The 15,886-nt window shown below is 39.3% G+C and overlaps 1 protein-coding gene across 1 annotated transcript in view; it reads left to right on the forward strand.

The window, feature by feature from the left end:
- c18h14orf180 (chromosome 18 C14orf180 homolog) overlaps nucleotides 1-15,886 on the forward strand; it is a 79,096-nt gene that overhangs the window by 48,095 nt on the left and 15,115 nt on the right. Inside the window, exons 4-5 of the mRNA XM_039740952.1 lie at nucleotides 8,194-8,302; nucleotides 13,733-13,890. Of these exons, the coding sequence (XP_039596886.1) occupies nucleotides 8,194-8,302; nucleotides 13,733-13,890 (267 nt within the window). The remainder of the gene's footprint in view (nucleotides 1-8,193; nucleotides 8,303-13,732; nucleotides 13,891-15,886) is intronic.

Here is a 15,886-nt window from a genome sequence, read left to right on the forward strand (position 1 = left end):
CTCAGAGGGATACCACAGACACCAAAGTATTAGAAGTGCATTGAAGAAACCTAAAGAAACACAAGATAATGATAGTATAGACAGAAAGAAGAGTAACACAAAGTGTTAGATAGACCAGGAACACAAAGAACCTGCTTATTCAGATCTTAGACCTAGCAGTGGATAGCTTGCACTTACTCCCCTGAAGTAACATCCAGGGTCTCCAAACTTTTTCTTTGATCTGGTCTCTCTTCCTCCCTAAAGTTGATCCATGATCACAGATTTATCTATCCCATTCAGATGGCCTCCTTCCAGAATCATTCCGGTGTCAAATACACACGTCTTTTCCCCAGAACTTCCTCTAGTGGCTGCAGAAAACCCTACATCTGAGCCTCAGAAGCAATTAAAGCACCACCATTTGCTCCCTAGGTAGACTCCATGCTGCCTGTCCTTCATGGTGAACATCAGGACTCCCTAGAATTTCTGCAGGGACATCACAGTGCCACATAAAGAAAACAGGGGCACAGTAAGTCCACTGCCAACAAAGTAATTAGGCAGTGGGATATTCCACAAAATCGATCTGCTACACAACCCTAAAAGTTGAAAAATTACGTAGTCTAGAGTCTTGAACCAGGAATTGGAAAAGAAAAATAATACAAGAAAACTTTCAGAATCTCATATATGGATGACCTCTTATCCTGTCGCTTGCAGGAGTGCCACTGGGTCATAATACAAATAAGGTACAATTTTATTAAATTTTTCTGCCTTCTCTTTGAGATCTGAGTATTTGTTGTATAGGATATTTCAAGTTTTAGACCGCAAGGAAAATTATTTTCATATTCATTTCTTGTTTTTTGTAATATGTAAAGCTAAATTTTGAGGACATCTTATTAGAATGGCATATCGTTTATAGTATCGCATCAGCCTTTTGGTTTTTTTTTACAAATCTTGTTGACCACTGCCATGCTGATCTTTCCCAGAATCAACCAGGACTTTGTGTCATCATTTGGAGTGTTTAGTCAAATACTAGTACATTCTATTCTACAGTATCCAGTATTAGGATTCCCAAATTGGGTGTTTATTTTGATGTCTCTCTTCCTGGTTACAAATTAACGTCTTTTCTGATTTCAACGCTTCTCTGTTTTCTAGATTATGTCTCATTTACCAATCCTTTTTCATTAAAATTATTTAATCTCTCATCTTGAATCAGTGTGATAACCAAGGCAAAATGGAAACCAAAAGGTGACACCTGTTGTGCCCCACTCACAAATGTCAAAAGAAAACTGGTGTGAGGCCTCCAAATTGGTCAGGCAAGCAGGCCAGAATCTCTACTGGTCTGCCCAGAGGGCAGCATACAAAGGCAGCTGGGCATCAACCGAGACTGTCTGGCTTCAGCCTACACCAAAGCAAAAATGTTTTTCAAAATCAATGTTCAAAAAATACTTTTGAAAGTCCTAAAATATCAAAAATACTCAACTAGAGAATGAGTGACCAAAACCATTGCTTAGAAAGAAAAAAAGAAGGGAAACAAAGAATCTTTATAAAAGATTTTACAAAATTGCTCTGTAACAAAATGAAGCTCCACAGAGTACAAGAGCCCCCAACCTGGGGTTCAAATTCAATTTTTACTCCTGTTTTTGACATCAACTTAATGCATATAATAATCAACATATGTATTATAGTTTGTTGTTCTTACGCTAGAATCACAAGAAAATTCACTATACTGTATATTTTTAATTCAAAAACTTGGTCATTAAGAAATGCATGTCATCATCAGTGCACATTATGACATCACCAGTTATGTAACATGCGATAGCAACTGGCACAGTAACAGCAGAACAAGATGGCTGTGGCCATTCAAAAACTGTGAAAAATGGCATCGCCCATAAAAGTCATACTATTACTAGGTTGCAATAACATGAACAATTAATAAGACGGTAGTGAATTATCATAGAAGATATTTTTAATAAGCAAACATTTCCCCCAAAGCAGTAGATTGCAGACATGTCTTAGCCAGGGTTCCTCCCCTGGCTGGGGTTCAAATGAATGATTTATGTCTCTTTTGTTCATTTTTAAATCTTTGATTGATGTTCTTTATATGCTTTATTCTTTACTTTTCATTTTCTTAATGTATGAAAGCCTTCTATATTAAGTTTCATATGTTTTGTGGGTGGTCCCCTAAAAGGCAGGGTCAGTTGCCAGTCGCCACCAGGAACTGTCTTCCGCCCTATAAATTTGGAGGATCTCTCACAGTTCCTGGCAGTTCATTTCGAATTTGATGTTTCCTTTTCTGTATTTTGTGAATTTCTGGATTTTCAAACGGTTTGTTCCATTTTTCACTGTCTTCTGTATTCTGTATTTGTTCACCTATTAGGCAACTCCATTTTAACGTTATGTGTTCTATGGAGCTTGCTTTTGTTTCTGAGCAATTTTGCTGAAATGAACCTTGTAATTTTATGTTACATGTTTGCCTTTGGTACTAGCTGGGTTGGGCGTTTCTTCTCTCTAGTGGGCATTTTTTGTACTTGCGTGGCTTTGTGACTCCTAAGTTGTGACAAAAATTCAAAAAGAGTTGCCTTGAAAAGGAAATGGCAATCCAAGGCAAACAAGGTCCCAATATGAGATCCATAAATTCATAAACCAAGAACAGAATAGTATATTATCAAAATGTCAGTAAATCTAAAAGGATAAGCAATAAACAATCGCCAATGACAAAGCACATACAAATGTACCACAGAAAGACTTCAGTTTCCATGATCCTTTACAGGGCTGGGAATAATTCCTCAATAAAGACTGACAGGTGGTCCTGCCTCGTGGGGAACCACCCACAAAACACAAAAGATATGGCAGACAAATGATCTACAAATAGAAACTAAATACTTAACAAAATTATGTAAAGAATAAACATAAATAACAATAATTCAAAATTTTTATTTAAACATAAGCACTGAGAGAACCCAGGCGTACTCATAACACCAGAATCCATGACAAATAAACATGCTTTAAAAATTATAAGCAAAGCCATTTTACGCCATTGAAACAGTTGTCAGTATGAAATACCACCGACGTGAATGAATTGTCCATCCATCCATCATCCAACTCGCTATATTTCTGGAATCCCTGCAGATTTTATTTTTTTTCTCCGGCCGTCTGGAGTTTTTTTTTTGTTTTTTCTGTCCCCCCTGGCCATTGAACCTTACTCTTACTCTATGTTAATTAATGCTGACTTATTTTATTTTCTTACAGTGTCCCTTATTTTTCTATTCTTCATTATGTAAAGCACTTTGAGCTACATTTTTTTGTATGAAAATGTGCTATATAAATAAATGTTGTTGTTATATCCTAACTACAGGGTCACAGGGGTCTGCTGGAGCCAATTCCAGCCAACACAGGGTGCAAGGCAGGAAACAAACCCCAGGCAGGGTGCCAGCCCTCCGCAGGGCACACACACACACGGGACAATTCAGAATCGCCAATCCACCTAACCTGCAGGTCTTTGGGAGGAAACCCACACAGACACGGGGAGAACATGCAAACTCCATGCAGGGAGGACCCGGGAAGCGAACCCGGGTCTCCTATCTGCGAGGCAGCAGCGCTACCCACTGCGCCACCGTGCTGCCCGTGAATGAATTGTCCACCATTCAAAACCACAGAGGATATAAAAATTAGTGGTGAGACATGACAATATGACAATATCTGTCCAGGTTCTCTTGACAATAACCCCACAACAAAACTCAGCACGCTTGTGTAGTGACAGCATGAGTCAGCAGCAGTATGGAGACAGAAATGGAATCAGGAGATGGTCATGGGCAAATAAACTAGTTAAGGTCAAAACTGGAAGAGCGTGAATCAAGAAACAAGTCCCAGAAAGTGAGACAAAAATCATAGTCAGTGTTTGAAAAAGACAGTCAAACCAAGAATTTATACATAAGCCGAGTGGAAACATTTAGTCGAAGATTGAGGACAATACAACAGGTGTTATGACCCCATACGGTGCCCAGACAAAAGGATTGAAAGGCCAGAGAGTACCAGGAGACAGAATACCCACAATGAGCTGCAGCAAACCAACAGCAAAACCAAACCACTAAAACCAAAGACAACTCAAAGCGGTACGACAGGCGCTTTGGAACACTCAGAAAGATATTTCATTAAATTAACAACACATCTGGACAATATGTCATTCAAAATGGTAAAGTTTTAGAAACTTTTTAAACAAAGCCTCCTTATCAAGTATAATACATCCAAGTGGAGTTCTCCACTTAAAAAAAAATACTTTAGAGAACAATATTTTTAGGGGAAAAACTAATTCTTCACAGGAAAAAATTAATTCCCACTGAATTCATAACAGAAAAAAAGTCTGTAACCAGAATTCAAACTATGGACGAAAATAATAAAAACATGTTTGAATTTGTGCAAGCTGCCATAATTCGGGGTGTTCATAAGAAATTATTTCAAACATCAAAATATACGCTTATGCTTATAAGTTTAAAGTCTAAATATTCTCAATTGTAATAGAATTTTGTCATTTCTCACCTTCTAAGAAAGGTCCGTAGAGGGTTAGATCCCTTCTAAAGCATCAAAAATAAAAACCAGTATCACATTCACAAACACTGATCTTCAAACAGTCTATAAACAATACCCCACATGCTTATGTTTGAAATTTCTCATTGTTAACTTGCTCAGAGTGGCACCGGCAAAGCATCAAATATCAAAAATATTATCATAATCGTGATTAGGAACCTCAAAATAGCATAAGACGACTCTCCACATGCCTCTGTTAACCATCCCTATTTTTTGCAAACTTTTTTTGAAAAGGAGTAACTTTGAACCCTCACATCCCATTGGGGTTGGTTGATGTGGCTTATCAGGTCCTACTGATCATTTTTACTGAATACACCTACTAGGTTGGTCTTTATCATAAGAGTGTAATTAGCTGCATTAAATATGGTCCATAATTTCCTAAAAATATATATTTTTTTTTTTGGCAGGGTGTAGAAGGCCAAACATAGCAGGGAATCTAAAAAGCTCAACATCTTGTATAGTCAGACATCAAGACAAATCCAATAGTATATCATTTGTGGGGTTATTTTTTTTTTTGTACTGTTAAGTCATGACAGGAGCCTAATGAACTCAATAACTCCTGGCTTTTTAGGTTGCATCCACAAGCTTTGAAAAACTTGGAAATGTCTAATGCTGAACTTCATATCAAGGCCAACAAACTACTATTAAAAATTAAAACCAACAGCCCGGTAATGACAGCTTGTACCTCAATGTGCTGCCCGGACAGCAGCAGCTCACACTCCTAATCTCTGCCACACAAATTCCTTCTCCTGCCACTGGAAGCCATGCCAACCCCAGTCAGGTAAATTTTCTTCCATCCATCCATCCATTTTCTAACCCGCTGAATCCGAATACAGGGTCACGGGGGTCTGCTGGAGCCAATCCCAGCCAGCACAGGGCACAAGGCAGGAAGCCAACCCACCACAGGACACACACAAACTCAGGCCAATTTAGAATCACCAATCCACCTAACCTGCATGTCTTTGGATTGTGGGAGGAAACCCACGCAGAGAACATGCAAACTCCACGCAGGGAGGACCCGGGAAGCAAACCCGGGTCCCCTAACTGCAAGGCAGCAGCGCTACCACTGCGCCACCATGCCGCCCTAAATTTTCTTTGTGACTGTAAAAGTGAAAAATGCAAGCATGGCAGGCAAAAATTCTCTTATCTAGAAATGAATGAAATAAAAATAAGCCGTGAAAGTGTGGCTTGGCACACCTAGAATGACTAAACGCATCCTCAGTATTATATTATGCTAAGAGCAACTTCAAGGCCACAGATTATAATAATTCAGCTTTTCTCTGACACTGTAATTTGTCACCAAAGCACCACAATGACCTGCTTTCCATCATTGACCATTTCAGCCAACAATTTTAGCCTGACAATTCAGAGATTTTAATTCTCCTTCTGGTACTTCTTCGTAAAATGTTCTGTTTGAGAAATTTGAACTACAGTAAATCTCAGAAACCCTCAACAACTAACAACATCTCATCCATCAATGCCATGTTGACTCCACTTGAGTAAGAATCTGCCGGCTATAAAAGCTATTGAGCCTATTTGGAGGATTAGTTTATAACCACACGATATTATAAAACGCTTTTAGCAAAAATGTATGTGATTTACTCCATTAATAAATGTTTTTACATTCTGTTAGCACTCGTTGATTGTATAGGATTCACTGCTCTAAAATACTTTAGATCGGGGGGTCAGCTCCAATCCTGGAGGGCCACAGTGGCTGCAGGTTTTCATTCTAACCACTGTCTTAATTAGTAATTAGTTTTTGCTACTAATTAACTTCATTTATTTGCTATCTAAGACTCATACCCTTTAAATCAGGGCTGAGCAGCGTTTTTATTCCAACCCAACTGCCTCATGAGAAATCATTCATTGCTGACCTGGTACTTATTGCTCAAGTGTCTTTTTTCTGCTTCATTTTAGTTGTCTCGTTTGTTAAGATTTTGAACCCTTCATTGCTTATTTTCGTCTTAAACAGCTATATTAATTGTTTTAGCTGCTCCTTATTAACAATAAGATACAAATGATAAAGTTCTCCATTTCCACCGTGTGTATTTATCATTCACTATTTGGTTTAATGAAGTACAGAAAAGGAAACTGAAGAGAAAATGTAGAACTGAAAATTACTCATCCATTTTAGGCTTCAAATCACTTGGGTATTATACTCAGCAAAAAAAGAAACGTCCCTTTTTCAGGACTGTGTATTTCAACAATAATGTTTTAAAAATCCAAATAACTTGACAGATCTTCATTGTAAAGGGTTTAAACAATGTTTTCCATGCATGTTCAATTAACCCTAATCAATTAATTAACATGCACCTGTGGAATGGTCGTTAAGACCTTAACAGCTTACAGAAAGTAGACATTTAAGGTCACAGTTCTAAAAACGCAGGACACTAAAGAGACTTGTCTACCGACTGTGAAAGATGCCCAGGGTCCCTGCTCATCTGCGTGAACGTGCATTAGGCAGGCTGCAGGGAGGCATGAGGACTGCTGATGTGGCTAGGGCAATAAATTGCCATGTCCGCACTGTGAGATGCCTAAGACAGCGCTACAGGGAGACAGGAAGGACAGCTGATCATCCTCGCAGTGGAAGACCACGTGTAACAACACCTGCACAGGATCGGTACATCCGAATATCACACCTGCGTGACAGGTACAGGATGGCCACAACAACTGCCCGAGTCACACCAGGAACACACAATCCCTCCATCAGTGCTCAGACTGTCCGCAATAGGCTGAGAGAGGCTGGACTGAGGGCTTGTAGGCCTGTTGTAAGGCAGGTCCTTACCAGACATCACCAGCAACAACGCCGCCTATGGGCACAAACCCACCCTCGCTGGACCAGACAGGAGTGGCAAAAAGTGCTCTTCACTGATGAGTCACGGTTTTGTCTCACCAGGGGTGATGGACGGATTCGTGTTTATCGTCAAAGGAATTGAGCACGTCTGGGACCTGTTGGATCGCAGGGTGAGGGCTAGGGCCATTCCACCCCGAAATGTCCAGGAACTTGCAGGTGCCTTGGTGGAAGAGTGGGGTAACATCTCACAGCAAGAACTGACAAATCTGGTCCAGTCCATGAGGAGGAGATGCACTGCAGTACTTCAAGCAGCTGGTGGCCACACCACATACTGACTGGTACTTTTGATTTTGAGCCTCCCTTCATTCAGGGACACATTGTGAAACATTGTTAGTTTGTCTTATGGTGTCGACTCTTTTAGTGTTCATACAAATATTTACACATTAAGTTTACTGAAAGGAAAAACAGTTGAAAGTCAGAGGACGTTTCTTTTTTTGCTGAGTATATAATGTACCATTAGAAGGAAAAACAAAATCTAGGATTTAAGAATGAACTGACATGCTAGAGTTAAAACACTAACAGGCCATGAAATGAAATAAGATCTGTTATTGGTGAGGACTTGGATTCTAATTAAGCAACTGGGTAGGAACAAAAGCCTGCTGCCACTGCGGCTCTCCGGGATCGGAGTTGGCCACCCTTGGTTTGAAACACAAATTTGCTGTTTGTCTCAAAACAAGAAAATGAAAAAATTTTAGTTACCAATTTTCAAAACTGTTACCTAAGTTCCCAAATGCTCCTGAATGTAACGCCATGCAGACGTTGTTTCTGTCTTCCTGTAGGTACCCCAACAACGACAAACATCATTTGGCAATGACCACTCCATTGCACCGAGGAGTTTGGAGTTACTGGCCTCGATTTGTGCGGAAACAGGAAAGGCAGATTGTTCAGGTAGCTACACGTCATTTCATCTTACTTCCACAGAATTGTATAGGATCACGCTATAATTAATTTACTTCTTGTATGGCTGAAATTACTCCAGCTAATTGTGGCCCAGGTGAAAAACAGGAACATCCAAAGATGGCTGGATAAATAGGACAAGAGTTTTTTAGGGGAGAATCATTGCGAGAGTCGCAAATCAAAATCAAATGGTCCTTACCAAGAACACCAGCAACACATGGCCAAAACAAGCACAGTGGCTCAGGATGCACAAAAAAAACATCAAAGCGACAGGATATCTCTTCCATAACTGAACTAAAACCGCAAGAAAATCCATCATAAATTTTTATTTTTGAGACAAAAACTTTAACTTTAAGAAATGCATGCCACCATCGGTGCAATTCACAACATCACTAGTTATGAAAAACAAGATGGCTGTGGCCACTCAAAAACTTTGCAAAATGGCATCGCCCATAAAAGTACTGTAAAACAAAACAGTATGCAGTAACGTGAATATCATAGAAGACATTTTAATAAACAAAAATCACCCCCAGAGCAGAAGATGGCTGTCATATCTCACCCTGGCTAGGATTGAAATTTGTGATTTATGTCTCTTGTTCATTTTTAAATCTTTATGTGCATTATTCTTAATTTTTTGATTGTGTTTTATGCATTAAGCTGCCTATGTTATGCTCTTTGTTATGTGGGTTATCCCCCAAGATTTGGGGCCACCTGCCACACCACCAGGAACTGCACTCCGAGTTATAAATCCGGAGGTTCTCCCACAGTTTCTGGGTGGCGAGTATTACTTACATTTCTCTGTACTTCTTTTGATGATCTCCTGGATCTTTAACCCATTTGCTTTGGAATATGGATTGTGTATCAGGACTTGTTCACCTTGGATTGCCTGTGCTGGCAGCTCTTTTTATGGCTTGTGTGCTCACCAGAACTGGCTTTTGGTCACAGAACATTTTCTAAAATAAATCTTTCCTTGCCCTTATTCTAGCTTGGTTTTGCCATTGGGCGTTCATGGCAGTGCTGTTTTTGGAACTCGTTTGGTGCCAGGGACTCGAAAAACAGGTCAATCTCTAATCTAAGCAGATTTAATCACCAGCCTGGCCACTGTCAGGACTGACTGCTGCTGTGTTTCAATGCATCCCCCTTTTTTAACCCCAGGCCATTAGATATGGCACCAGAACAGACAGGAGAGATGTTACTTTAATCTGTTTTATGAATACAATGTGTAAGATTTCCAACTGTGTCCATAACATAAGCAGGGTGAAAAAAAAATGAGCGTGACAGTAATATTAATAAAATGTTGGTGATAATCAATTCATCTTGTTTAAGCTACAAGGTGGCTCTCTGTCTTAGTATGCTGACTGATCTCCAGTCCAACACAAACTAACATTTCCCTTGGATGGCACAGTAGAGACATAGCATGGCCCCTCTATGGAGATAGAGATATCAGCATGGCCTTCTGCATGAATGGAGCCACAGAGATGTTTGACCCATCTCTTAGCCTTCAATTTCTGTCCTGTCGTCCTTGATATGCCTCTTATACCTGTGGTTGTGTATTGTCAGTTCAGGCAGACTCAGCATCCATTTTATCTGTGGCCTTTCATCTGAGCCACCTTTAATTCCCCCAGACTGTCTTCCAGGAAGGTGAAGGGATATGAATGCTTTTAAACCTTTTTTTCTTTCCAGAGCCTTATAAATTCTACTTTTGATGTTACTGATAGAGTATCAAAGCAGTGGCTATGCACTCAGAATGGGAATGCAGGTTTTAATAGGCATTTTTGTGCAATCGGCTACAAGCAGATCGATGCGGAAACGTCAACTTCCACTTCCTACCCATAAATTATAAGCGCCTGAGCAGAATTTAACAAAAGTTCTTATCTGACCTGGTATGGTCATAAATGTGGCTGAACAATTTCTGACTTATCCAGCTCCTAAAATAAAAGTATGGCTCCAACTTATTCAATAAAGAGAATTTTACTAATCAATCAATCAATCAACATTTATTTATATAGCACATATTCATACAAAAAAATGTAGCTCAAAGTGCTTTACAAAATGAATAGAAAAATAGAAGACACAATAAAAGATAAACATAAGTCAACATTAATTAACATAGAATAAGAGTAAGGTCCGATGGCCAGGGTGGACAGAAAAAACAAAAAAAAAACTCCAAAGGCTGGAGAAAAAATAAAATCTGTAGGGGTTCCAGACCAAGAGACCACCCAGTCCCCTCTGGGCAATCTACCTAACATAAGTCAAACAGTCCTCTTTGTATTTAGCGTTTTCATGGAAGGACCTGATGATGATGGTCACGTAGACTTCTGGATTTCAGTCCATCAATGTTGGAGCATCATGATGCTTTGAGTAGGTGGTGGTGGTGCAGGCCACCACAAAGAAACCGGAAAAAGAAACAGAAGAGAGAGTAGGGGTCAGTATGGATTTTGGAGCCACTGTGAATAGTTATTATGATGAATTGAACATACAGAGTATCAGTATTAAGTTAAAGTGAAGTTATAAAAGGCCATGTTAAAGTAATGTGTTTTCAGCAGTGTTTTAAAGTGCTCTACTGTATCAGCCTGGTGAATTCCTATTGGCAGGCTATTCCAGATTTTGGGTGCATAACAGCAGAAGGCCGCCTCACCACTTCTTTTAAGTTTAGCTTTTGGAATTCTAAGGAGACACTCATTTGAAGATCTAAGGTTACGATTTGGAATATAACGTGTCAGACATTCCGATATATAAGATGGAGCGAGATTATTTAAGGCTTTATAAACCATAAGCAGTATTTTAAAGTCAATCCTGAATGACACAGGCAACCAGTGTAGTGACATCAAAACTGGAGAAATGTGTTCGGATTTTCTTTTCCCAGTTAGGATTCTAGCAGCTGCATTCTGCACTCATTGCAAGTGATTTATGTCTTTTTTGGGTAGTCCTGAGAGGAGTGCGTTACAGTAATCTAGTCGACTGAAAACAAAAGCGTGAATTAATTTCTCAGCATCTTTCAATGATATAAGAGGTCTAACTTTTGCTATGTTTCTTAAGTGAAAAAATGCTGTCCTAGTGGTCTGATGAATATGCGATTTAAAATTCAGATTACAGTCAACGGTTACCCCAAAAGTTTTTACTTCCGTCTTAACTTTTAATCCCAGTGCATCAAGTTTATTTCTGATAACCTCGCTGAATCCATTATTGCCAATTACCAAAATTTCAGTTTTCTCTTTATTTAGTTTGAGAAAATTACTATTCATCCATTCAGAAATACCAGTAAGACATTGTGTTAGTGTATCGAAAGAGTCGGAGTCATCAGGTGCTACTGATAAGTACAGTTGTGTGTCATCAGCATAGCTGTGGTAGCTCACGTTGTAACCTGAGATAATCTGACCTAATGGAAGCATGTAGATTGAGAAGAGCAGCAGACCCAGGATAGAGCCTTGTGGACAACCATATTGGATATCATGTGTCTTTGAGATGTGATTACCACAACTCACAAAGAATTTTCTCCCTGCCAGGTAGGATTCAAACCAATTTAAGACCCTGCCAGAGAGGCCCACCCATTGACTAAGGCGATTTCTAAGAATATTATGATCAATGGTGTCAAATGCAGCACTCAGATCTAAGAGGATGAGAACAGATAAATGGCCTCTGTCTGCATTTACCCGCAAGTCATTTACTACTTTAACAAGTGCAGTTTCTGTACTGTGATTTGTTCTGAAGCCTGACTGAAAAGTATCAAGAATCATCTAAAAGTATCAACTAAAGAAACTTTGTCAACGTATTGCATATGCTAGACATTCCTGTCCATTGTAGACTTGCTTGGATATGTGCACAAGAAGGCCTTGAGGTGGACTGGGGCTGTCATTTGGCACAGTGGTTAGCATTGTCACCTCATACACCCTGCATCCTCAGTCCCAATCCATGACTGGCTTGTTGTTTGCAGGGAGTTTGCATGTTCTTCGCATGTCCGTGAGGATTTATGCCAATTGTCATTCTGCATATTGTGTATCTTAATTGGCAATTCTAAACTGGCCTTTTGTGAGTGTGTGTGTATGACTAGGTCCTGTGATAGACTGGCATCCTGATGTTCTCTCTGTTCTCACAATATCCCCCCCCTCCAGCTGATAAACTCGTCCCTGACTCATTTTTCCCATTCAGACACATCCGGAGGTCTTTTAGAAGCACGTCTGATGTCAAATATAGCTTCTAAGAAACCCACCAAATTCAATCTGTCACGGGATTACGGACTTTCTTATGGATAGGAAAGAGTACACACGAGTGGGCAAACCTATGTCTGACCTTTGAGCCTTGTAACTGGTGTGCTGCAGGGCTGTGTTCTTTCCTCACAACTCTGAACTATATACAAATGACTGTCCCTTTGGGGATTTGTCTGTCAAATTTCTTAGGTTTGCTGATGACATCACAATAAAACACCTCATTTCAAACACTGATGAGTCCATATTGCAGACAAGAGCCATTTGGTGTAGCCATAATAATATGGACCCAGGACATGATCATATACTTCCACTAATAGCCATCTCCTCACCTATCACTTGCTCTAAATGGTGCAGAGTCATTTAAGTGTCCGGGCACTGTGCTCTCCACGAAACCCTAAGTGGGACAAAAACATTCCATGTGTTAAGCCAATCAGAGAATTTTTTTTTTTTGTGACAGCTGAGGAAGTTCAATCTCCCTCGAGCAATATCGGTCCATCAACAAGTCCATTCTGACATCATCTACAACTGGTTGGGTGCTACCTCTGATCAATCTGTAACACATCATTGGAGTCTGTGGAAAGTCCATCATCTGTATCTCACCAACCATTAAAGTCCTATATGAAGTTCAGGACCTCCAGAAAATGCCTTTGAGTGGTGGAAGCTAAAACAACACGTCACTTAAACTGTTTATCTCCGTAGGCACTCTACACTTAAGTGTTACTCAATTTCAACACCTAGAACTTTGGTTTTTCATCATATTTCATTCTATTTTATCTTGTCCTTGTTTGTTGTGTCAATCCCACCAAGAATAATTCCTAGAACACATTAGGGCATCTGGCTAATAAAGTGAATTCTGATTATGGATACCTTGAAGTCTTTTCACCACATCTCCCTGTAGTGGACCAAGCTAACCTTGTAGGAGTAGACTCCTCCAATGCACTGGTTCTCCATCTAGGAGGATTTCCTGGTTTGTGGTTTTATTGCTTTTGAGATGGATACTAGCCTATGGCACTGTTGACTAAGCAGGTTCAATAAAGTATGGATGGGTGAGTCCATGAGACTAAATAACCAAATGTATGAATGTTTCTTGTGCTGTGCCTGAATATAGCCAATGATCTGTTCATTCATTCACCCTTAGAGTTCAGCCACAGATGAGGTGTATGGAGGAGTCTCACTATTCTATCTGTGATTTGCTTGTTGTTTCCTTTTCCAGAACAAATTGAACAGTGCACTCCTGCTCTCACAGAGACACTGTCTGAGAACTCGGTCAATGAACCCATAAGAAATGCAGCGGCGACCATAGCTAAGGTGTGCACAGATATGAGACTGCGGCAAAACAGCGATTCCCCATCATCGACAACAAGCATTAAGGTACCTCTCATTGTCATTTTCCTCCGAACATGCAGTTGTCATTCAAAAATTAAATTGTCTACTTATTACCTGACCTGCAGTGCTGAAGTCAAGGATAAGTAGTCATTGTTGTAAAGCTCCAGCCATTAATCCATCTTTTTAACCTTCAGATTAGAACTGTGCCTACCCTGGCAGCACTGACCCCAAACATGGCAACCAAAAGCGGACAGGAAGGCAATGGTAGAATGGAAGTTGACAGGCCAAACAAATTGGATACAGCTTCCCATTCCCTTGTGCTGCCATGTTCCTTTCTTGGGGATTTTTTCCCACACCCCCATATGGAGGAATATTTTGGACTAAATTAATTCACCATATAGAAAACAGAATGTGTACTTGAATATTCCTTATAAAATCCAGACCAGTAAGAAGGATAAGGATTAAAACATAAAAAATATAAGTAGAAACCAAACCATAACATAATTCTTAACATAACACAGAAATAAAAATGATCTGAATATAAAAAAGAATGGCTCTCCATCTGTCTTATCTGTTCCCTATACAATCCAATCCCCTTTGACCAACCTGTATCAAAGTTTTTCACAGTTGGTCTCTAGGACCATACAAACAAGACAGACTACTTTGGAACCCAATATTTTGAACCTGGGGGTCTCAGGGTTGTTTTATTTCTTGTGTGCTACAGTTTTTTCACACCAGTGCCACCTGCTGGCTCAGAGTAGGTGAAACATCTGAACACACTGAAGCCAGACTGACAGACAAAACAACCAGAGCTCAACATTATTTACCAGGCAACGCCATGTGCTGCTTCTATCTAGTGTAATATAAAAAGGGAGCATTGTGCGCTTTTACAGGGGGGTGTTAGGTGAGGCTTGATGGAGAAGGGAAATGCAGCACAACACAGAGAAAAATCAAAGGGTTTTGGCTTAATTCATGCATTGTCGGCTTTTCTTTATAATTTAAGCACTATCAACTGTGCACCTTGAACTAAGAGAACGAGTCAGAAATGACAGCACTTGTGGTTACAGCTGAGCAAGGTGTTACGGCAATTCTGGAATCCAATCAGAGCCAAAAAGAGCAAACTCTCAATTCATAACAGCAGAGACATTCATCTGTGGATGGCAGACGAGATAGCTGGCAATAACAACAGATTCATCATTTAAAAAATGCACAAAACTTTGCTTTCCTGTCTTAAACCATTGCCCACGTACAATCAGGAAATCCCGAGTACTTTGGCTAGTAAATTGATAAAAGTAATGTGAAATGTGACAATAAATAAATAACAACAAAATAAAATGTGTATAAATAATTTAATACATCAAAAAAAAAAAACTTTATTTCTTAATTCCTTATGTATTTGTTTAAATATTTCTTCATTTATTTATTTCAAATACACCATTTGCAACGTGAAATCTGCAATGAAATAAAAACTATCGCTTTCACTTGTCTTGTATGATGGATCAACGCCCAGTCTAGGGTTGGTTCCAGCATTGCACCCAGTGGTGCCAGATGAGGCCCCGCCATCCTTAGCCCTGTAGCATTGACAGACTTGAATGGCTGGTCAGGAAGGCGGTTGTCTGGCCCACCTTAATTTATGCACTGTTTTATTAAAATAAAAAATGTTTAAGGTTGCAAATTAAGTAAACATATACATTTTGCATTCTGAAAAGTGTAGGAGTGATTTTAATTTATAAGAAATTAAGAAACATTTGTATTTCTTGCCTTAACTTGCAATGTTTATCGCCGTTTTATTTATTTATATATATTATATAATTTCTTTGTAACTGTTATTATTTATGTAATTTAAAATTTAATTACTCCTTAGATACAGTGGTGTGAAAAACTATTTGCCCCCTTCCTGATTTCTTATTCTTTTGCATGTTTGTCACACAAAATGTTTCTGATCATCAAACACATTTAACCATTAGTCAAATATAACACAAGTAAACACAAAATGCAGTTTTTAAATGATGGTTTTTATTATTTACGGAGAAAAAAAATC

The sequence above is a fragment of the Polypterus senegalus genome, chromosome 18 (genome assembly GCF_016835505.1).
Source record: "Polypterus senegalus isolate Bchr_013 chromosome 18, ASM1683550v1, whole genome shotgun sequence".
Classification (NCBI taxonomy): Eukaryota; Metazoa; Chordata; class Cladistia; order Polypteriformes; family Polypteridae; genus Polypterus; species Polypterus senegalus.